Source organism: Chiloscyllium punctatum, chromosome 17, assembly GCF_047496795.1.
Source record: "Chiloscyllium punctatum isolate Juve2018m chromosome 17, sChiPun1.3, whole genome shotgun sequence".
Taxonomy (NCBI): domain Eukaryota; kingdom Metazoa; phylum Chordata; class Chondrichthyes; order Orectolobiformes; family Hemiscylliidae; genus Chiloscyllium; species Chiloscyllium punctatum.
The window spans coordinates 54,440,936-54,464,804 of record NC_092755.1 but is presented as its reverse complement, the minus strand read 5'-3'; the positions used below and the strand labels follow the sequence as shown (position 1 = coordinate 54,464,804).

The following is a 23,869-nucleotide window of genomic DNA, read 5'->3' as shown; positions in this document are numbered from 1 at the left end:
ATATGGGCCAAGTGTTGGCAAATGGGACGAGATTAGTTTAGGATAACTGGTTGACATGGACTATTTGGACTGAAGGCTCTGTTTCCATGCTGCACATCTTTATGACACCATACCTGGGCAGATTGGTTAAAATATCCATGCAGAGAGCATCGTCAGTTTTGGAGAGGAGAGTTACTTAAAAAAGAAAGATTTTCTGGGAGGCAGTGTGTTGTAGGTAATAAGATGATAAGACATGGGAGTGGGAGTAAGGCCATTCGGCCCATTGAGTCCACTCCGTCATTTGATCATGGCTGATGGGCATTTCAACTTCACTTACCCGCACTCTCCCCATATCCCTTAATTCCTTGCAAGATCAAGAATTTATCAAACTCTACCTTGAAGACATTGAACATCCCGGCCTCCACTGCACTCTGCGGCAAAGAATTCCACAGGCCCACCACTCTCTGGCTGAAGAAATTCCGTTCTGAATTGACCCTTTCTAATTCTAAGGTCTAATGTCACCTGGTTAGTAAAGTATAAAACCAGGCTAATGCTATGGGGACATGGATTCAAATCCCACAATGGCAGATGGTGAAATTCACATTCAATATGCAAAACTTCTGGAAATAGACAGAGTTGAGCACTACAGAGGAGAAATGCTTATTCCCTCTCACCAACTCCATTTTAATTTAGTCCTCTCCCTCATTCCCTGTCTACTTTCCCTCACTTTTGTTGTCATTGCATTGCCTGGAGGGGCTTTGCATGTAACTGGTAATTGATTCAGGCGATTTACTGGTGATTAAAAAAAAGTGGGGTGTAAAAGAATCTATAGATATAAAAAAAAACCAAAGATAGGAAAAGAAACAAAAAAAAAGTGAAGGTAACTTTCTTTATACTTTCCATGCCTTAAGAAAGGCAGGTGGATACCGTGGGGTTGGGTTGCATTATTTCCCCACCTAACCCCATTTTAAATTAATCTCCTTCTCTCTTTCACTACCCTTTCCATTTGTTATTGTAAAGTAGTGCTTGTTTATTGTTTAAGTGTAGACTTCCTGTGCTTTGTTGTTTAAAATATTGGCCAAAATCATTAAATCTGCACATTAGGGCATAGAGATGGCACCCAGTCCATCACTTTCATGCTGGCTCTTGGAAAGAACAATCTAATTGGTCCCAATGGTCAGCAGTTTCCACATTGCCAAATCATTATTCCCCATCAAGGTGTTATCCAACTCCCTTTTCAATACTGTCAATGAATCTGTTTCCACCAATGCTTTCAGGAAGAGCAAGCAGACAAAATTCTCCAACCGCATGTCTGCTTCTTTTGATGATTACCATAAACTGTACCACTAATTGTTGATTCTTTGACGTTTTAATCATCATTTCTTTGACCAGAAGCAATCTCTCCTCATTTACTCCATTAAAACTCTTCGTGATTTTGATAATCTCCATTGAATCCCTTGTTACCTCTGCACACTGAAAACAGCCTCAACTATTGGCTGCATACAAATGAAGTTTTTCATTGTTGGTATCATTCTACTAAGATTGCCCAGCAACCTCTCCAAGGTCTTTGCATTCTTTCTACACTGCAGTACTCTGTCTTTCTACAGTACAGTTGGTTCTGCTATAACGTTTCTTCAATGTAAATTGGCTTTAATACTATTGAAGAATTTAGACAGTATTTGCAGAATGCGAACTTATCTTACCTGTATTGGCTGTAACGCGACTCCACCCGCATTAGCTTAAGTGGTGTGGCTATTGCACAATTTTATTATAACGCAAGGTCGCACGAGAATGGAACAATCGCGTTATATCAGAACCAACTGTATGTAACACCTCCTCCCCACCCCATAGTACATAACCATGTAATCCTACAAGACACAACTCTTGCCTTTTCATTTCTCCCTCTTCACTGTCCAAATTCCGAAACAGCAAATTACGCATCTTTTTTCAATCTAGTCTTTTGTAGATGCTGTTCACAATACTCTCTCCTCTACACTGGTAAGACTGGAAAGACTAGGTGACTATTTTGTGAAAAATCTCCATTCTGTCTACTAGAATAACCCTGACCTTGCAGTCACTTTCCATTTCAATACACTAACTTTGCTCAGATGCTGGTTTTGCAGAAAAAGCCTCTTGTGGCGTTCCAGTCAAGCCCAGCCCCAGCAATAGCACCTCATTCTCCACTCAGGCACTTTACAGTCTTCAGGATTTGACACTGAGTTCGGCAACTTCAGTCCAGAAATTCTGTTCTCCATTTTGATTATATCCCCTTCCCCCTCAGTGACTTGTCTTCTACAAAGAAAAAGGCATATTTGGGTTGAATTATTATTTTATTGGCAATTGCTGGAAACATCCTTTCAGAAGTTAGAAACTTGCAGGGAAAGACAAGTTCAGTGATCAGTCTGGTTGACTGGGAGAGGCTCAACATGGTGAAAATTGCGGGGGAAAGGGCAATAGCAGGTTTGCAATGCCATGAGCTGAATGGCCCCAGATTTCACATTCCCAGGCAAGCATTGTAAGCCCTTGCTAAAGTTTGCCTAAATTTTAATATTAAACAGGGAAACACAGCTTTTTGTTTTCATATCACTTTAGAGAGGCTTGTTGGTTTTTCTGTGGGGAGCTGGAATGGGTTAATGGGCACAACATTGACAAAAATGCACTCCCTCCACCACCAATGCTCAGTAGCAACAGTGCGTACTTTCCACAAGACGCATATCAGAAATTCACCAGAAATCCTCAAACAGCACCTTCCAAACGCATGACTGCTTCCATCTTGAAGGAGATGGGCAGTAGATACATGGAAACACCACCACCTGCAAATTCCCCTCCAAGCCACTCACCATCTATATTTGGAAACATATCACCCTTTTTTCCCCCCCAGTCACTGGGTCAAAATCTTGAAATTCAATCCCTTAGGGCATTGAGAGTCTACCTGTAGCGGTTCAGGACGTCAGCTTACCATCACCTTCTAAAGGGCAACGAGAGACGAGTAATAAATGCTGGCCAGCCAGCAAAACCGTCATCCCGTGAGTGAATAACAAAAGCTATTTGTGCAATGTCACTTTATCACGGATTACTCATTCATCATACATGTGGTATCTCAGGGCAATGACTACCTTTAACAATCCTGGCTTACCTTTACTAGCGCTGGAAACCTCTGTGGAGCTTGTTGGCAGTGCAGGTGCTCCACGGCAGGCACGCTCCAAGCTGTTATGCTGCTTGGCTAGTTGTTCAATAGTCTCCTCCAGGCGGATGCGTTGCTCACGCTCGTACTGCAAAGCACGCTGCCATTTGCGACTGTGGGTCTCTGCTAAATCCAGAAAATCACGGCAGGCCTGGGGACAGATGGCACCAGAAATGAGTAGTGGATTAGCAAGAGGATGATAAAAACCTCCACAACTTTCACCTCACTACCCACCCTCTCTGCAGAGCTAGTAAATGTCAGGTGACCGCAGGTAAGCTGACGACGACTTTCTCGTTGTTAACTGTGATGGATGGGCAACCATGGAGAGGATTTGTTTGTATATTTTTCAACAAATGCTGGGTGCACAGGAGATAGAACTGGCAGCTTGGGTCCTTGGCAACTGTACCATACTTTCAGCTCCAGATGCAAACACACACACACAGCTATGGGACTGGTGGAGGTGGTAGTGTATCTTTGGTGATAGACCCCTCCATGGGCTGATCGGCCTCTTCTGTACTGCATGGTTCTATGAAGTAGAAACTTATCCTTGTCCTTTAAACATACAGAAGGGCACTAGAATTAAACAATAGCACTCCCTGCCTCCCACCACACCCCTCACAGGAATCACGAGGTGTGTGGTGGGATGCTTGTTTATCCTGGTTCCATTGCAATTCCACAGCTTTCCCCTCAATATTATAGTGCAAGAATGCAACAATCTCTACAAGTTGTCAGGCCTCAATGCATCGTACTTCATTTATTTGTTCTCTAGATTTAGATCCTGCTCATCCTCTAAATACTGAGAAGGCTGTGTTGAACTCTTCAAACTGCTGTGGTGATGCTACTTCCCCACTGTTATTCAGAGAGACCCTAGAGATTAATCTGTTGACAAAAGAATGGTAAGCTGCATCCAAGACAGACCATTCTACAAAATCCATTTCAGACAAAGCTATTGGTCACCCCTCCCCCTCTCTGGGTCAGCAGCTACTTCCTTTCCCACTGCAAAGCAGGTTGTGACATCTTTGTATTTTTAAGAAGGTGCAGCTGAGCAACATCAGTCACCATGTAGAAGCTGACCTCAAGTTTGAAGATGATCCTACCAAAGGGACAAATGTTGCTGGTGAGGAGGAGGAAGGCAAAGACAGCAGTAATACTCTTAAAGACATCTCAGTACATCCACACTCTGCTCATTTGTATATTACTAGTTCCAGGGCAAAACAAAATCACATTCAGAGATTGATGCAAGGTGGTTTTCTATATGTTTGCCCACTTAACATAGACCAAGAGATTGGATTCTTAATTGAGATGGATGTCTTGAAATTTATCAACATTAACTGTGTACTTTGATATAAAATCTCAGACTTCTATTTGCAGTCTGGACACTACAATAACTTAGATTACTGTTAGACTATATGTATGTGGTTGACACGCTGACTGACCAGACTGAATGACTGATTGAGAGCAAGATGGACATGTTTTATGTTAGAGAAGCACACATTCTGATTTCATCCTGTTTTCTTAAAGCTATAGCCCCTTTCTGAGATCTCTGCCATTATACACTGACACAATGAATGGGGTACCATTCTGCTCTGGGAAGGCAATGTTCGATGTCAGGGCATTTCAACTACACAGTGCTCAACTGAACTAACAGTAAAATGGATGGCTGGCTTCCAATTAGTCACAGATGGGAAGGAAATTCATGGACAGTCTGCTGGGGTTTTGTCACTAGCTGCCAATATAATAGGCCATTCAGCCCACTGAGTCTGCTCCACCATTCAATGAAATCATGGCTGATCTGATAATCCTCAACTCCATTTTCTTGTCTTTTCCCCATTACCCTTGACTCCCTTACCTGATTAGAAATCGGTCTCCGTCTTGAAATTGCTTTACTGACCCAGTCTCAACTGCCCTCAGCGGTAAAGAATTCCACAGATTGGCTACCTTCAAAGAAATTCCTCTTCATCACTCTAAATACATGACCCCCCCCCACCTTCTTTGAGATTTGCCCATGGGTTCTAGAATCACTTCTAGAAGAAAAATGTCCATATCTACCCCGTCAGGTCCCCAAAGAATCCTGTATATTTTAATAAGATTGCCTCTCATTCTTTTAAATTCCAATGAGCACAGGCCCAACCTACATAACCTCTTCAGAAGACAGTTCCACCTTACTTTGTATCTGTCTAGTGAACCTTCTTTGAATTGCCTCCAATGTTAGCATATCTTCTCTCAGGATATCCCAAAGTAATTTCCAGCCAATTATTACTTCATTGAACTGCAATCCTTGTTAAACAGACACAACAGATAACTCTCAAGCAGCAAAAGGCAACAACAGCATACAAGGTAAATATACAGTTAAACAAAAGCAGAAAAATACAACATTGGTTGGAAACTCAAAATTAAAACGGAAAATGTTGGAAACTCTCAGCAAGTCTGGCAGATTCAGTAGAGAGAGAAAAAAAAGAGTTAACATTCCATGATGAAAGTTCATGGATCTGAAAAGTTAGACCCAGTTCTCTCTTTGTAGATGATGCCAAATCTGCTAAATGACCAGTGATCTCTTTATGATAGCATTTCTTGCAAGACAGATTTCGCTAGTTATTATTCCGATGCATCAAAGACTGGGCAATCTCTCCTAGCTACATTAACCAAACATAAAACATTTCCATCTAAATAAACTGCATCATTTGGGGGAAGAGCCCAAAACAAATTTGGAATATCACAACTTCTGCCATCTATTTATGTCAAATCCATGTTTACTGTTCCTTACAGATATTTCTATCCATGTGGCCAGGTCAGCGTCATGACAACTTTTGCAAGAAACAGCATGCAGTATCAATCGAGCTTTGCACAATTTGCCAATATGTAAACTCTGCACAGGGGGCAGCCAACTGTTAAACTGCAAAGGAAGAACTCTGAAATTTCACCGCCAAAGGTGAAGTTCAAACTCAACAACTTGTCCTATTCACTTGGGAACTAAGGCACTATTTGGACAAGACTCCAAAGATCCCAAGAGTTTACGAATCATCGCATTCCATGCAGAACTTGACGAGCTACTTGTACCTTTAGCCTGAAAGTCAGTTTGTGACACATTTGTCAAACACTTTAAAGAATATAACCAATACCATGTCAACTACTTTAGCTAAAGGCTGTTTCAATGAACCCAGGATTTTCTGAAGAAAGATTTCTTCAGCACCACTCAACACTATTATTGACTGGAAAATACTGGTGAAAGACCAGGCTGACTGTCAAAGGCATCTCCAAAGTAACAGAGTAGGAGAGAGGTAGATTAAAATACACTGATGATCAGACATGGCCTGCCCATAGATTATTAAGGAAGGAATGGAAGGAACAAAATATTCCATAGTTTTCAGGTTCAACTCAGAAACTGATGAGTTTTTCTCAAGAGTAGCAGCATTACCCAGATCAATAGGGATTGAGGTTTGATCTCAGAATCTCACTTTGCTGGTCTCAATGTTGGCGGTGGGAAGTGATAGGAATAATCTTGGCACTCCTGACTTTTGAAAAGTCACCAAGCTTCTTGTTGCTGGCACTATTCACAGATTCCAACTGGAAACATCTATAAAGTAGGTATTTGTTCACAAGCAATGCAGAAAGCTCATCACATTGTTGTGCATTTTTTATACTTGTATTGTCACCATGGCAAATCATACTCCAAATGTCAGCTCCCTTAAATGGTGCAAATGGCTGCACAGGGCAATTAGCAAGAAGCTCCAGTGGACAGTTTGTGTCAGTCCAGCTCAATTGGTTGGATGGCTGGTTTGCAAGGTAGAGTGATACAATAGACAATAGGTGCAGGAGTAGGCCATTCGGCCCTTCGAGCCAGCACCACCATTCATTACGATCATGGCTGATCATCCACAAATCAGTAACAAACAGCTTCAATTCAATTCCTGCCTTCTCAGCCTCCTCACTTGCCAGAGATGTGGTGACCCTCAAGGTGAAACTCTTCACCAGCTGTCTCACTAAATTTTTTTAGATTAGATTACTTACAGTGTGGAAACAGGCCCTTCGACCCAACAAGTCCACACCGACCTGCCGAAGCGCAACCCACCCAGACCCATTCCCCTAAAATTTACCCCTTCACCTAACACTTTGGGCAATTTAGCATGGCCAATTCACCTAACCTGCACATCTTTGGACTGTGGGAGGAAACCGAAGCACCCGGAGGAAACCCACACAGACACGGGGAGAATGTGCAAACTCCACATAGTCAGTCAGTTGTCTGAGGCGGGAATTGAACTCGGGTCTCTGGCACTGTGAGGCAGCAGTGCTAACCACTGTGCTGCCCATAAATGAGACAGCTGCCCCCTGGTGTTTATTTTGGTGGGTTAGTGGATGTGCAATCTTTTGTTTTTTTACCTTTCAGCTTTTACCAAACCACCCAGCCAGTACAGGTTAGCTGGATAACTAAAAGCACCATATGAGAAAATGAATTGTGTCAGTAGAATAATGATTGGACATGTCCAATGTCCAGGAAGGTTTTCAGTAACTGGCTGGGGAATTCACCTCGAGCAGAAAGAGGAATTTTCAGCACCAGTGACAGCGCCATGTTAAATTTCAGTTCATGCCTGTTGCACTTCTTTGACTACCATTATAAAGACATTAGTAATAGGTTTGCCCAAAAATAAATACACCATTTCCTGCCATCAAATATTCCCCTCTAAATCACAAACTGTTCCAATTTGGAAATATATCCCCACTCCTTCACTGTCACTGGGTTAAAATCCTGCATCTTCCTACCTAATGTCATTGTGGCTTTCCCTACACCCAATGGATGGCAGCAGTTTAAGAAGGCAGCTCACTACCACTTTCTCAGGGGCAATGTGGATAGACAATAAATATTGATCCAACCAGCACTGCCCACATCCCATGAATAGATCAAAAAAGTACTCCCATGTAGCTCGGCTGAATTGAGCTAGCAATTTGAAACCAGAAATATAAAACAATGTGCTACCTTCACACTCAAACATACTACGGCCTTTGATACTTTGCTGAGACCTGATTTTACTGATGCTCAATAAAATCTGACAACTGTCTCCTCAAGAGCAGTGGATCTTCAGAACAAACAGAACATTTCCAAATACTTAGCAGTGAAGAATTAATTCAACAGTATAATTCAAACAGGAAATATTGATTTTGCATTAAATCAATCATTTTGATTAATCAGCTTTGCATAATATGCTATTGGCTCTAGATGATGCATAATGATGATGCTATTGTAGCATTTGCAAAACAGGTATACATTAAAAGTTTAGGGCGGCATGGTGGCACAGTGGTTAGCACTGCTGCCTCAGTGCCAGAGACCTGGGTTCAATCGCCGCCACAGGCAACTATCTGTGTGGAGTTTGCACATTTTCCCGGTGTCTGCGTGGTGCTCCAGTTTCCTCCCACAGTCCAAAGATGTGCAGGTTAGACGAATTGGCCATTCTAAATTGCCTGTGGTTTTGGGTGAAGGGGTAAACGGTAAGGGAATGGGTCTGGGTGGGTTGCTCTTCGGAGGGTCAGTGTGGACTTGTTGGGCCGAAAGGCCTGTATCTACACCAAGTAATCCAAAACCATATTAACTGTACAATTTAAACCTTGACCAGAAATCTCAAAATGGAAGGAAGGAAGGAAGGTAACTGAGCCTGCTCCATCAAATTTGTCAACTAAGAGGAAAAGGACTGCAATCGGCAGTAATTTTGAGTTGAAAAAGGTTTAGTTCATCAGAATTCTGTATGTTGTAAGTGAAAGGAAAGGCATTTAGTCCATTGTGACCAATCATGTACGCTTAGATAAAGCTAGAATCCATACACAGGGTTGGTATTAGGCATTACAATTAGTGTGGGAGTAACAATTTTAAATGGGTTGGTTGACAGGCTAGTGCCAGATTGAGTTGTGAGTCATAAGGCCGTCGTCATTGAATTGCTCTGCACATCAGTTTAACATCAGTCAGTCACAGTGCTGCAGCCTCTGCTCCTCTCCTGACCCTCACTAACAAACCAGCTTATGGCTGTTAACAGAGATGACTTTCACATTACATTCCCTACAGTGTGGAAACAGGCCATTTGGCCCAACAAATCCACATTGACCATCCAAAGAGGAATCCACCCAGACCCATTTCCCTACATTTACCCCTAACTAATGCATCTAACATAATGGGCAATTTAGTGTGGCCAATCCATCTAACCTGCACATCCTTGGACTGTGGGAGGAAACCCACACAGACATGGAAAGAATGTGCAAACTCCACGCAGATAGTTAAATGTGCATACTCCACAGAAACAGTTAAAACAAAGTTTGATCACGAAGTGGATGATAGATTTTCATTCGACATCACAGTATACAAAACAACAGAATATGGTTCAATTCACCTTTCATTTAGTATGAAACAATCATGTCTATACACTTACTTGTCTTGTCAAATATTCTTCAGTTGTTGTCAAAATCATTGTTAAACAAGGAGACAAACTAATACTGGGCTGTTAACTTATTCCTGGTGTTGTGCGATTCCATCCACTGTCATTTAGATCCAAAACCATTGCTAATTTGTGACTTAATGAATGTAACTCTAAGCAATAGCTAACCTATCAAAATGGACCCCACTGTGTAATTATTCTCTGAGCTGAGCTACATCATTCATGACATTCAGAAACACAGTGATGTCAGCACTGAGAGAGACCCACTGCATACTGATGAACCACCGTCCCAAATTCACAGTGACAGGAAACTCAAGACTGCTGCAACCTTCCCTAAATTTTAATATAGATCATTACTGACTTGCTCAACATGAATGTAGTACATACACATTATATATTTCCTATATTGTCAAAAAAAACACCATTCCAAGCTACATCACAAAAGATGTAATCAGAAAATAATGGGCACAAAACCAAAGGAAAAGGCATCTGGATGGGTGAGTGGATGCTCGGTTAATGACACTTTAAACAGTCTTAGGAGAAAGAGGTAGGTGGACAAATGGATTTAGGAGGGCATTCTACAACTTGGAATCATTGAATGGTTACAGCACAGATAAAGGTCATTCGGCCCATCATGCCCATGTTAGATCTATACTAATAGACAACTCAGCTAGCCCCAGAAGCTGTTTCCCAGAAGCCTCCAGGGTCTAAACAGCTGACTATATTGTCACCAAGGATCAGGTGAAAGATCTGGTGGATTCATAACAGCCAGGGTAATGTTGACAGAAATATATTCAACATCATCTTCTCAAACACAACTGATGTCCCAAGTGCAGCATGCAGTTACCTTTTGTCTGTCGGCATACAATAGAAGAATTACATTCAGAAACAGGATGACTTTTTTTTTGCCATGCACATGGCAGAGACAAATTATTGACAAGACAAACACGTACTAACTTCTATAATGGACATGTTTGTCTTGTCAATAATTATAAAAGTTAGTACAAGACAAATACATACTAACTTTTATAATTAGACAATAACTTCTCAAAAAAAAACTCTTGCAATAATAAATCAATTGATAGCATATAGCATGTATCCACTGCCTAAATTCAACCTAGCAAAAAGTAAAGCTAGAGTTATCTCTACGTAAAGTGTTCAACATTTGGAATAGATTCTCTGAAACTGTAGAGGAAAAAGACCTAGGATTGCTTACAAAACAACCGACTGTTATGAGAAACAGTAAGGTTTGTTGGGATGAATGGGCCAAATGGCTTTTCTCATTGATAACAACCTTATAATATTGTGTATCTACATCTACATAAATTGGAATGCCATATGTCTAGATGCTAACTACCTTCTCTACACAATACATGATGCATTTTGTATGCATACATTGCTATTAAGAGAATTCATCTTTAATGACTCAGTGTGCTGTGTGTATACAATGTTGTGATTTTGACTGGCAATTAGTCTGCAGTGGGTCTGCAAACTGTACATATTAAAATCAGTTGGTTTGTTGCAACGTGTGTTTCAAATAAACTAATGCACAGTTAATCAATCCCCAGTGAGTGCTTAATTATTACACATTAACAATAATATGACATGGTGAATAGTGGTGGAAAACATCATGAAGAGAACTATCATGCTTGAACAGTTAGCAAGCAAGTTAATTTACAGGTGAAACACACGGTTGACGGTTTTAAATTGTGCTAAAGTACATGAAATAACCCTTGACATCTTTGTTTGCTGTAACAGAATGCTGAAAACCAGCTTGTTAATAAGCAGACAGGTTCCTATCAAGAAGCCTGTTTAAGTCACTTTAGAAAATGCAAGTGAGTAGCTTTCATGGTGGACAGACTGCAAGTAAGGAAAAAAGTCAAAATTATACTTTCAGCATGTCCATAGATTTCCTGAGACTAAACATTAAGACACAGCTTTGAAATGTTTAAGTAGTATTCTGGGTTATAGTTTCTGGATTCAGGTACTGGTGGAATCTGCAGGCAAGGACATTTTGTGAAGACTGAATTATCTTCCACTCTTCATCCCAGTTCAAAACATCACTCTCTGAGAGTGCACTATCTAGCAACTGAATAAACAAGGAGGAATTTTATGACAATAAAATGCTGGAAACAGCCAGCAGTTCAACCAGCATCTGTGAAGAGAAACCAAGTTAACAATTCCACACAACTGGTAAGACTTTTATAGATTTGTTGCAAAATGCCTAAAACTAAAAATAAATACACATATTAAATGTAATACATTCAAAACAAACAAAGTATTATTAAAAGGTCACACAACTAGAAGGCATCAGTTTAAGGTTAGAGGCGAAAGAATAAAAGGGAACCTGACAGGCAACTTTTTTTTCCACAGAGGGTGGTACACCTGTGGAACGAGCTGCCAGCGGAAGTGGTTGAGGTGGGTACATTAACAACATTTAAAAGGCATGTGGACAAATACATGGATTAAAAAAAGGTTTAGAAGGATATGGGCCAAGTGCAGGGAAATGAGTTTGGCATGGAGGGAGATAGCATGGACCAGGTTGGGCCAAAGGGCTGTCTCAGTGATGTAGGACTATTCAAACACCAAACTTTTTTAATCATGTAGCTCATTGAATTTGCAAGACAAATATTGTTCACTAGATGTCACTGGCCCCAGCCATCCATCACCATCTCATGCCCCATCATCTGCAGCCCTCCCCATATCGCACATTGCTGCCAGATGATGCCTGCTAAACTCAATTTCACAGTGAACTACAGTAAAGATTGCCACTTAAAATCTTCCATGGCTCTGCAACAATCATAATCAGTAGATAAAATAACTTTAGAGAGGCCAGTATCCCATTACCAAGTGACCCTTTCTTTACACATGAACAGTCCTTAACTTTAGTACTGCCTCAGACTGAGTCAGCTATCAGTATCTCTGACATTCCTTTTTTTTTCCCCTGATTTTTTTCTTTTATTTCCAGAACATTATCAACATACATTTGTGTTCTTCAGCCTCTGTAAGCATTGAAATACTCTTATGAAGCTAAGGATGCAAAGTGTGCTTCCCTCCCAGTGTCAAGGAAACTGCACTCAAAGGACTTTGTCAAGCTGCAGGTCGCAGAAAAGTCAGCCATCTACATTTGCTGTTGCCCAGGGGATAAATAGGAGAGAAGAGAAAGCTTACCAATACAATACATCATTACAGTCCAAGAAAAAATGAAATTTTCACTGTCCCACATGGTCAGAGTGGTTCAATGTGGGTAATTCAACCCAATCTTACAATACAAAGTGAGACAGACAAGTTACCTTCAAATTTTAACAATCTCACCATTCCTGCAATCGCTTCTGAAGTTAAGGTTTACTCTTATCAAGAATTAAAATAAAATCAGGCTTCTAATACATCAGACTTACAGCACGACTTGAGCTAGGGATAGTTCATGGCGTTTCAAAGTACAAATGGGAAATTGTTCTCCTCCAACACTAACATACCTCAACTTCATAAGTTCATTCACACATGCATATAAAATATAAAAAAGGGACAAACAAAATAAATCATTCTGTATTTATCTGACTGTAAGTCACCACAGATAAGTTGCTAGAGTGACTGTTAGGGGAGTTATTTACAGAGTTCTGCGACAGTCCATTTTGATCTCCAGTTGGGCCCCATGAAGTTTTACTAATTGGATTTGTACTTTGGCCCCCAGGGTCCTTCACATTGTTGGTTTCAGATTGCCATTTTTTTCTCCTAAGTCAAGTCCAGTAGCTGTACACATAAGCCACTGTGACATTCCTTTTTTTAAAATAAAAAAAAAATTGTTTTAAACCCCAACACTACCACCTAACTGCGCTAGTGCTTATTTTTTCCCCAGCACCCATGTTGTGTGTGTGCAGGTGTGAAACACAGTGAAAAACACAAGGTGCACGAATCTTTATTCGGTTTCCACCACCAGGAGGAAAGGAAACACCCGAGTGGACACTCCCTTTTTAGCTAATCACCCAGGGCTCCCTGATTGGGCCAGTTTAACAGCCCCAATTGGGGAATTCATTCTTTGAGATCCAACTGATGATCTTGTTAATCACTACAGAAGTAAGGGCATCTAAGGTAAAAAGGAGAATTACAAAATCCAAAAACAGGTGGTTTGAACTTGTCTAGAAATACTACAGAAAAAAAAATACGGTGGAACGAACTATTAACCTCCACTTGTAACGTTCTTTTCCCAAGGTTTCACACACAAGATGCAATTCACACACACCAACTTCTGCAACAGTTAAAGTTTAACAAAGCTTGTAGAAGCTAGGTGACCCCCTTCGGCCCTCTTCACAGGCAAGCAAAGTTGGGTCAACATGAGGCCTTGAACAAAGAAAGCACATCCCCTTTATACAGGTTGGTTGGCCATGCCTATAGATACTCTGGCCACTTCCCCCATAGTCACTCACAGTCACATGTTACCCCAGGTACAAGGGCAGGATGAGATCATCCTTGGAGATAATGCAAATGCTAATACTCTAATCCTGGGCAATCATTATACAGACGATTTCCTGACTCAGTGATTTCTCAAGACAATGCAGGTGTGACATACCTCTGGCCAGAAAGCATTTCTGGATGGAAGAGATTGAATGATAGTTTAAATTTGATAACAGTAGGGGGGGTAACAGCAAGTGGCTGTCTAAACGAAATGTAAATTAAATGCATAGTCATCTGCATTCTTCCATGATTGTTGTCCCCACCCAAAGACAGTGCAGTTTAACCCTTTAATATTACATTAATGTCCAGAGAGATATTCCCATTTAATCTTTTAACATTACACACCCAGATTATAATTTACACACGTGGTAGGACAGGGCAACATAGATTGTGTGTGTGAGATCTTCAAACAAGACAAAGGTCTGAAGGGCGCTGCAGCATACAGTACAGCTTGTGTTATTTCACTTCCAGAGTAATGTCTGAGGGCGGGTTGGGAGCACAGTCCCAACCTAGTTACCTAACTAGAGCCTCACTCCCTCTGCTGAGGACCAACCACAGGACAACATACAGGAGACTACAACAAGAAACACGAAGCTGGCAAAGATTGAGCAGACAGCTGGATTCTTTCACATCCCACATACATATCCTCCTGCCAATGAGGGATTGACTAAATCTTAGTGCCTGGAGTGTTGGATCACCCATTAAAATGGTTGCAGTAATGAGCAGACAGTCCACTGTAGCAGGTACTTTATCACCCAGTCATGATATTGCCAATAACCCCCATGAATTCATTCATTTGCTCTCACATTCATGTCATCACCTACCAAATGTCTATCCCAGTTCTTAGTCACACTAGTCTGTTTTGTTATATTGGGAGAAAGTGAGCACTGTAGAGCTGGAGATTAGGAGTTGAGAGTGTGGTGATAGAAAAGCACAGCAGGAGAATTGACGTTTTGAACATGAGCCCTTCGTCAGGAATGAGCCTCGGATGCTGCCTGAGCTGCTATGCTTTTCTAGTACCACAGTCTCAACTCCTCTTTTTCGTATTGCTGGAGTTTTCATCACATGACCTCCATCCTACAAATGGCCTCACACAACCAACCAATGTTTGCTTTGTTCATTTTTTTTTTGAAAAAAAAAGTATAAAGAAGAAAATGGGAAGGAAAGTCAGGTTTCATTTCAGACGTCAATGATATTTTTTGCAGCAGTGTCCAGGAGATTAATCTTTAATTCCTGGAGAAGGATTGATGATCTTATGATGAACTGAGAGAGTTCACACTGCTATCAGTTCTTGTTTGCTAAGCTCCAGGCTCTTAGTTAATTGAACTGCTTCTCCTTCCACATTTGGGAGGTGTTAAAACATTCACTTCAATATAACACTGCATGGAGAGAGCTAACACAGGCAGGAAGCAGACAATGTGCAAATATGCTGTGCAAAATCTATACCAGAGATGGCACTTAATTCTCAAATTCCTCAACTTACAAACAAACAACTGACAGCGAGAAAGTCAAATTGAAGTCAGTGAATTTTCCATCCTGCTCCCCAAAGACTCAAACATTCAGTTCATTTCTCACACGTGGTTACAGTATTGTCCAATTTTACACAGCCTCTGACCACACAGCCTGCTAAACAGGGGAATCATTATCTCTCAGGGTTTCTTCACCTGATTCCAAGCAGAGAGATTCATAGAAAGGCAGACTTAGCTATCATTGAACCTGTGAGATCCACATCATTTACCTAGAACACATTCTCCTCTCCCCTCGGAGAACTTTCCACGGCCTTCCCAGGGAGTCCGGATACAGAGAAAAGCCCGCTTTATACCCAGGGAGGAGCACAGGGACACCACAGCACTCACCTTGTCCTGCCCGCTGCGCTCTCAGTCAATTCCAAGTGGCAAAAGGCTGGCGGAACATTCAGCAGCGGAACAATCATGTGACCGAGTGCTCTAATTAAGCAGAAGTGTTGCCGTGTGACAGCGAGGAAAGATATTTCAGTCTCCTGTAAGCCATCTGTCGTGTCATTAGAAGTCTCTGACTGAGACGAACTGTCAGTGCGTGGGGGACAACACCATGTGAGAGAGACACAGACACAGGAAGCGCATTTTCAGCCTGGGGTTTGACTTCGGTCACTGCCTTCAAACCCCGTCGGTGCTAATAAACTGCGGGTTGTTTCCCCACTCCCGTGTTCATCTCCATCAATCCTCAGCAACAAGCTCATCTTCAGATGTGGGATTCCAGGCTGACATGTTCCCAGCCGAGATTCCACCCAGCCACAGTCAATTACAGGTGACCCACACTGTCATACCGCCAAACAGAGCACTGTAATGAATCCTGCACTTTAAACGGCACAAAATTGTGGCGAGATTTTCTTTCTCTGCACAAAGACTCTTTTTCGAGTAATACACTTTCCTTGAAAATACGTAATTTCTATCAAAACACAAGATGTGCCTTTCATATCAAATGGTAACTCGCCCCTTCCGTCTGCTCCCTATGTAGCCCAGTTCAGTCCCGGATTCTGGCGCCAGGATAAGGCAGTCAGGTTTCAGCAAAGTGCAGGTTCGGAGTTTCCTGCGGTCTGACATAACGTGGCGATTTAAACGATATATCTGATTACGCGGCGGTTACAGAGGTGTTCAGGAAAAAAAATCTTTGTGAAAACAAAGAACTTGCTTTTCAGGGTGCGAGCAGGTGGGACTAGATTGTGTTGGGATATCTGCTCGGCATGGACGAGTTGGACCGAAGGGTCTGTTTCAGTGTTGCACATCTCTATGGCGTACCAGAAATTTGTGCACTGCAAGCTGCTACACGTTTATATACACGACAATAATTCATGTGGTGATGAACTCTGGAATCGCTATAGCGTGGAAGCAGGCCATCCCTAGTATAAATACCTCCCTATTTCTCCCTTTTTTTTAAGCTTTGACAAAGGGTCAGTTAGAGTACAACGTCAGCTCTTTTCTCTCCTTACAGATGCTGCCAGACCTGCTGAGATTTTCCAGCATTTTCTCTTTTGGCCATTCGGCTCATCCAATTCCACACTGCCCCTCTGGAGACCATCAAACCCAGTCCCACCCCCTTACCCTGTCCCTGTAATCCTGCATTTTCCCTGAGGTAAAAACAACGACTGCAGATGCTGGAAACCAGATTCTGGATTAGTGGTGCTGGAAGAGCACAGCAGTTTCAGGTTCCTGATGAAGGGCTTTTGCCCAAAACGTTGATTTCAAAGCTCCTTGGATGCTGCCTGAACTGCTGTGCTCTTCCAGCACCACTAATCCGGAATCTGCATTTTCCCTGACTAACCCATCTAACCTGCACATCTTTGGGCTGTAGGAGGAAATCCATGCAGACACAGGGAGAATGTGCAAACTCCACACAGACACCTGAGGGTAGAATCCGAACCTGGCTCACTGGCACTGTGAGGCAGCATTGTGAACCACTGAGCCACCATGCTGTCAGGATCTATGTTTTATTGATATTAGTTGAGGTATAAATATTGACCAAGCCACTAAAGAAATGCCCTGCCCTTCTTCAAAATACTGTCATAGCAACCTTCACAGGAGTGATGGCTGGCACTTTGTCCTCAAATCTCTGAATTGGGCCTTAATAAGGCTGCACGTAAACTGGAGGAACAACACCTCATATTCCACCTCAGGAGCTCACAGCCCAAAGGCCTCAACATAGAGTTCACCAACTTCAAATTTTCCTCATCCCATAACCAGCTCTCCCTACCTCCTTGACCTGATATCGCTGTCCATCTTACTGTTCACCATATTCCTGATGAAGTGCTTTTACCCGAGATGTCGATTTTCCTGCTTTTCGGATGCTGTCTGACCTGCTGTGCTTTTCCAGCACCACTCTAATCTAGACTCTGATCTCCAGCATCTGCAGTACCCACTTTCGCCTACCCATGCCACCCTTCCCACTGACCAATCACAATAAACCCCTCCCTCCATCCAACTATCACCATCCACCTTTCCACCAGCCCTACACCCCTCCCTCTATTCGTTTCTGAGCTCACTTTCCCCCTCCCCAGTCCTGAACCAAAACGCTGACTTTCCTGCTCCTCTGATGCTGTCTGACCTGCTGCATTTTTCCAGCTCCATATTTCATTGATTCTGACTTCCAGCACCTGCATTCTTTAATAGCTGTAAATCCATAACTTCCTGACATTGTGCTACTGCTGAGCCACAGTGGACACCATTCAGTACACTGAGTCACATAATCCCTTTTGAATAGCGGGGTCATCCCTTGCTAGTGTTTTAGGTCGAATAGGCTTCACGATACAGTGAATCAATCCCTGGTGTCAGCAACTCTTGCTCTAGATTGTTTTGGGGGCGGCGGGATTGGGATACTGTGATCTGAGTGTGGGTCTTTTAGGCCATGAACTTTACATTTAACGAGACTCTGTTGTACAACATGAAGGAAGAAACTGTTCGTGCGTAGGTGAAAGCAGCAGCTGATTTTGTGCACAAGTCTCACAATGAGAGAAACAGTTTAGTTTTGGTGAGTGGGTGGTTGTCGAACAAATATCAAATTTAGGAAATCTTTCAAAATCTGTCTGAGCTAGCAGTTTGGGCCTTTGGTTGATGACTCATCCAAAAAGTGCCAGCTCCAGCAAGGCAACACTTCCTCAATATTGTACTGAAACATTAGCACAAGTTAAAAACTGAGGGCCAAGATTTCGAACTTATCAGTCAAAATAAGGGTACTGATACTTGACTCAAACTGACAAGCAGTGTTTTGGCTAGAGAGGCACAAATCTATCTAGTCTCCCCTTTCTAACCTCCTGCTAGGTTTTAAAATTAAACACAACCTTTAGTAACAGGAATCCATCCAGCTGTTTTAAAGTCTACCTGTACATTCTGTTCCACCACTCCTCCATAGTTATAGCATTCTAAACATAAAAGACACTGAAGAGTCAGAGAGTCATAGAGATGTACAGCATGGAAACAGACCTTTTGGTCCAACACGTCCATGCCGACCAGTTATCCCAACCCAATCTAGTTCCGCCTGCCAGCACCCGGCCCATATAACCTAAAAACCCCTCCTATTCATATTCCCATCCAAATGCCTCTTAAATGTTGCAATTGTACCAGCCTCCACCACTTCCTCTGGCAGCTCATTCCATACACGTACCACCTCTGTGTGAAAAAGTTGCCCCTTACATCTCTTTTATATCTTTCCCCTCACCCTAAACCTATGCCCTCTAGTTCTGGTCTCCCCCACCCCAGGGAAAAGACTTTGCCTACTTACCCTATCCATGCCCCTCATAATTGTGTAAACCTCTATAAGGTCACCCCTCATACTCCGACACTCCGGGGAAAACAACCCCAGTCTCTTCAGCCTCTCCCTATAGCTCAAATCCTCCAACCCTGGCAACATCCTTGTAAATCTTTTCTGAACCCTTTCAAGTTTCACAACATCTTTCCGATAGGAAGGAGACCAGAACTGCACGCAATATTCCAACAGTGGCCTAACCAATGTCCTGTACTCAATACTCTGACCGATAAAGGAAAGCATATCAAACGCCTTTTTCACTATCCTATCTACCTGTGACTCCACTTTCAAGGAGCTATGAACCTGCACTCCAAGGTCTCTTTGTTCAGCAACACTCCCTAGGACCTTACCATTAAGTGTATAAGTCCTGCTAAGATTTGCTTTCCCAAAATGCAGCACCTCACATTTATCTGAATTAAACTCCATCTGCCACTTCTCAGTCCATTGGCCCATCTGGTCAAGATCCTGTTGTAATCTGAGGTAACCCTCTTCTCTGTCCACTTAAATTCCTTGTTTTAGTTTGACACCCTGAAGCCCTTTCAGTCATTACCCAAACAGTGCTCAGGAGCATTCTTGCTTACATCAAAAAGTTAAGGTGTGCTGCCATAAAGTTTCAGCACATTTCTGAGCTGGCACGTCAGTGCAATGCTCGGACATATGCACCATCAGATCTGCCACCTTTTGGATGAGACATTAAATTGAGGCTTCGTCTGCTCTCTCAGAATGAAATAAAAGATTCCATGGTTCTGTTGAAAGAACAGCATGGGGGTTTTCCCATTGCCCTGACCAACACTTCTTCCTCAAGCATTGATAATCATATTGCTGGTTGTGGAAGCTGGCTACACACAAAACAGACTTGTCCCAATAGTAACTATGCACAAAACAAAACACTTATTGGTTGTCAGGCACTTCGGGACACCTTGTGGTTGTGAAAGAACTCATGTAAATGCAAGTTTCTCTTCACAGGTTACACACTGGAATATTAACATGTTCTGCAACCACATCAGAGAGTCTCCCTATATAGTGTCACATGCAATCCTCAAGTCCCAATTTGACACAGTGTAAAGATCCAAATCTAAAGTATTAATAACCATAAAGCGCATAAAGAAGTTGACATCTTTAAACTAGAGAACATCAAGTTTGGACAGATATTGCACTTCACTGTCTCTCGAAAGTGTTTAAGAATTTGTCAATATTCAGAGAAACAGAAATTTGTCTTGTTAGTGAAGTAATAAATTCTTGAAACACCCAATGGATCACTCAGCATCTAAGAGAGTATGATTGATTAACAATTGTTTCCAGTAAAGGAACAGTTTGGTGGCTCCCTCACTTATAAATAATACTTTCTTAAAAAAAGTTTTGGCACTGAACAGATCGTTCCAAACTAATGATTATTTATCACTCAAACTATTCAGAGAAGCAGCCGAAAACAATCGGCAATTGTTTGAGAAATACCTTGGCTTCCATTAATGCTTAAGAGAACTGACCCCACTTGATACACAATGGCAGAGCTAACACCAACCGAGATTTACATCCTCAATCAGCCATTATAATGGGCATACTTATTGATTTTTCAAAACAACTACTACCAGTCAGGTATCACATATGGAAGGTCACTGTGAGCCGATAGAAATACAGCAATTTAAATGACAGGGATTAGAGGTCACCATTAGCAATGTTGCCATTTTCTATAATGACTAATGGGGACAACACTAATCTCAGACACATCACTGCATGGGAGGTCAGTCTCTTGGGCAACTTTGCTGTTTATCCTTCATCAATGATGATTTAAAATTTTGCAACCCCCACGTAACAGTTCATGGACCAGTTCGACAGCATGTTATTCAAGGAAGCAGCTAACCTTCTCAAGAGCAATTAGAGATGAGTGATATTTTGTCTCCTTGCTAGCAATGCCAGCACTGCTGCCACAGAAATACATATGCAAAAAAATGCCTTCTGGGAGACAGGTAGTGTAACAGAAGAAAGGGAACGAAAAATTGCACCTTTTAAATCTTAACATTTTAATAGTATCTCATTGTGTATTTCAGGCAGAGATGAGAACTTGCTCCCAGAGCTGAGCAATGCTGTTGCTAACACTGAGCAGCTGTATGTGACTCACTTGCACTTGTTACTTTCCTTTTCTTACCCGACTAGAAATGCTGAGTCCTGCTTGCATCCATCTCGTACTCATCAGCAAGTCCATAAATCATGGAATACAGGGAAGTGTAGTCTCAAAACTTTCCATTCCAACTAGGACTCGGGGCAACACACTGCAAAACCTTATTTTTTATATACCTTCTTCATGATAAAAGAGAGAAGAGCTTGTCTTATCTGCAATGTCACAATCTCAATACAGAAGAGGGTGTATCAGGATTTCCTGCCTTGCTCACTAACATATGATGTCACATAGCCCTCTTGTTTCTGCCTGAATAGGAGTGACAGACAGCCCAAGTCAGTTAACCAGGGAAGCTAATGAATGCCGTGCCTATTGAAATAACAGCACTTCACTAATTCAAGATATTATCATCCAATTCAAGTGTGTAGGTCTCATAATGTAATAAACTGCATGTCTTCTGTCACCATCACAGGCTTCAATTTCATTTTTAGTTCTGGGCAAATCCAGATTACTTTTTAGCTGAATTTATATACTTTGATTGTTAGATTGACAATTATCAAATCTCATCTTCAAGTTGCAATAGTCTCTGGTATGTTTGCAGAGAACAGCACTAAACTGAGTTTCTCATAATGTATTCTGGTACATAGATAATCAACAAAAAGATCACCTCAATGATAACATTTCTCTCCTCAATCATCAAATTGCAATACTTCAGGTGCTACAGAACTTAATATTTTCTCCTTCTTTGCCACTTACCAGCATGGCACAGGTTAGCAAGATAGCATCCCCTCCATTATCCCTCTAATAGCATCAACACCATAAGTAAAACACAGTTGGACTTATATGCCCCTGTTGTATCTCACTGATACATATTTATCATGACATGGAAGCACTTTTGAGAATGATACTTCCAATTCTATTCCATACCATTCATTTGTACAGACCCCAAAAGTGAGATGACTGATCTGATAAACTGCTCTATGCATACACTTAGTAAGTGGAACAAAACTGCCTTACTTATTTTGCATGGGTCTCATGCAGCGAGCACAGCTTTTTTTGATATCAGAGTTGGATCTGAACCAAGATCCAGGGATGAAAGGACAATTTTAATCCAACAGTAAACAGAGAGCCAAGGGAAAGGTAAAACTATAAACTAAGGCAGCTACTGCTTGCTGTTACTGTGAGTGGACAAAGACTGATGTTTGACTGAAGCACTAGACAAAATGCAGACCAATGCTTTGGCAATAACAGACATTCCTTCACCAAAGGGGAGAAGAATGCAATACAGAATGAAGTATTAGCTACGCATTTCCAGTGGGACTGCAATAACAACATCCATTCTGCTGCAGTCAAGTGAAACCAAATTTTCTGTCATTCTCAGTTGCATAGGCCAAACTATAAAGTGAGTGCAAGTCATTATAAAAGGGCTGTGTGGTTTGGGTGTGAATGGAACGTAATCAATGAAGCCTTGAGGTATTAGGGTGGTTGACTGTAAAGAGAGAAAATAAAGTTCCTTCACAGAAATACAAATTAAGGAGATGTCTGCCATACCAGCAAAAGCTAAGCTTCAACTCAGCATCTACACTTCCACCTGAACCCTGTTGATGGGCTGTGTACAATGGACTCATTGTGATGGGAGCCCACATCTTTGTTCTATCTGAAACATTCCAAATCTGACAAAAGGTACCATCCCATTTGATAAGGGAATCAGTTATTAAGATCAGGTCCTCCCCCACCCTACTCTTGACTAATCCCAATCAGGTACCCTGTGGATAGCAGGAAGAATCCAGATCCATAATAGCTGAGGGCCATAGTGACCACCATTTCTAGACACAAGCTGTATAGACTGATCAATGTTCACCACACAGGTGGAGGCCAATTGTGCCTTCATGTCCATGCCAGTCAACCTAAATCTTACGATACTAATCCCATATTCCCACTCTTGGCCCATGGTCTATGGTAACACAAGTGAATACTGCTTACACCGTGGAACGATTTCTGATTCAACCACCATTTCAAGCAGCAAGATTCCACCACCCTCTGAGTGAAAAAGATTCTCAACTCTCTTCTTCACCTTCTACTTCTTACTGTAAATCTATGTCCCTCTGGTTATTAACTTCTCTACCAATAGAAGACATGCTTTTCTAACCCCTCCTCCTACCCAATCCAAACCCCACATAATCATATTAACCTCTATCGGGTCCTTTCTCAACCTTCACTGTATGTGGACTGGAGGCTTATAATCATTGTAGAATATTCAAACATATTATAATTAGGACCAAAAATGACTTCTGCAGAACTTTCTGCATTCATTTGTGTGATTCTTTGATGGAATGTGAGCATCACTGACAAGTCCTGCAGTCATTGGCCATCCCAATTGTGTATGTCCCTGGATATAGATATGCAGGAAATTTGAGAGCCTATACGGCTACAGATATTTCTGAT

At 41.8% G+C, this 23,869-nt stretch overlaps 1 protein-coding gene across 14 annotated transcripts in view; it reads right to left on the bottom strand.

The window, feature by feature from the left end:
* The window catches only part of osbp2b (oxysterol binding protein 2b), a 331,588-nt gene that overhangs the window by 80,677 nt on the left and 227,042 nt on the right, over positions 1-23,869 (bottom strand). For all 14 annotated transcript variants that reach the window (XM_072587169.1, XM_072587170.1, XM_072587171.1 and 11 more), the window contains one exon: positions 3,116-3,314. In XM_072587169.1, coding sequence (XP_072443270.1) covers positions 3,116-3,314 — 199 coding nt within the window. The remainder of the gene's footprint in view (positions 1-3,115; positions 3,315-23,869) is intronic.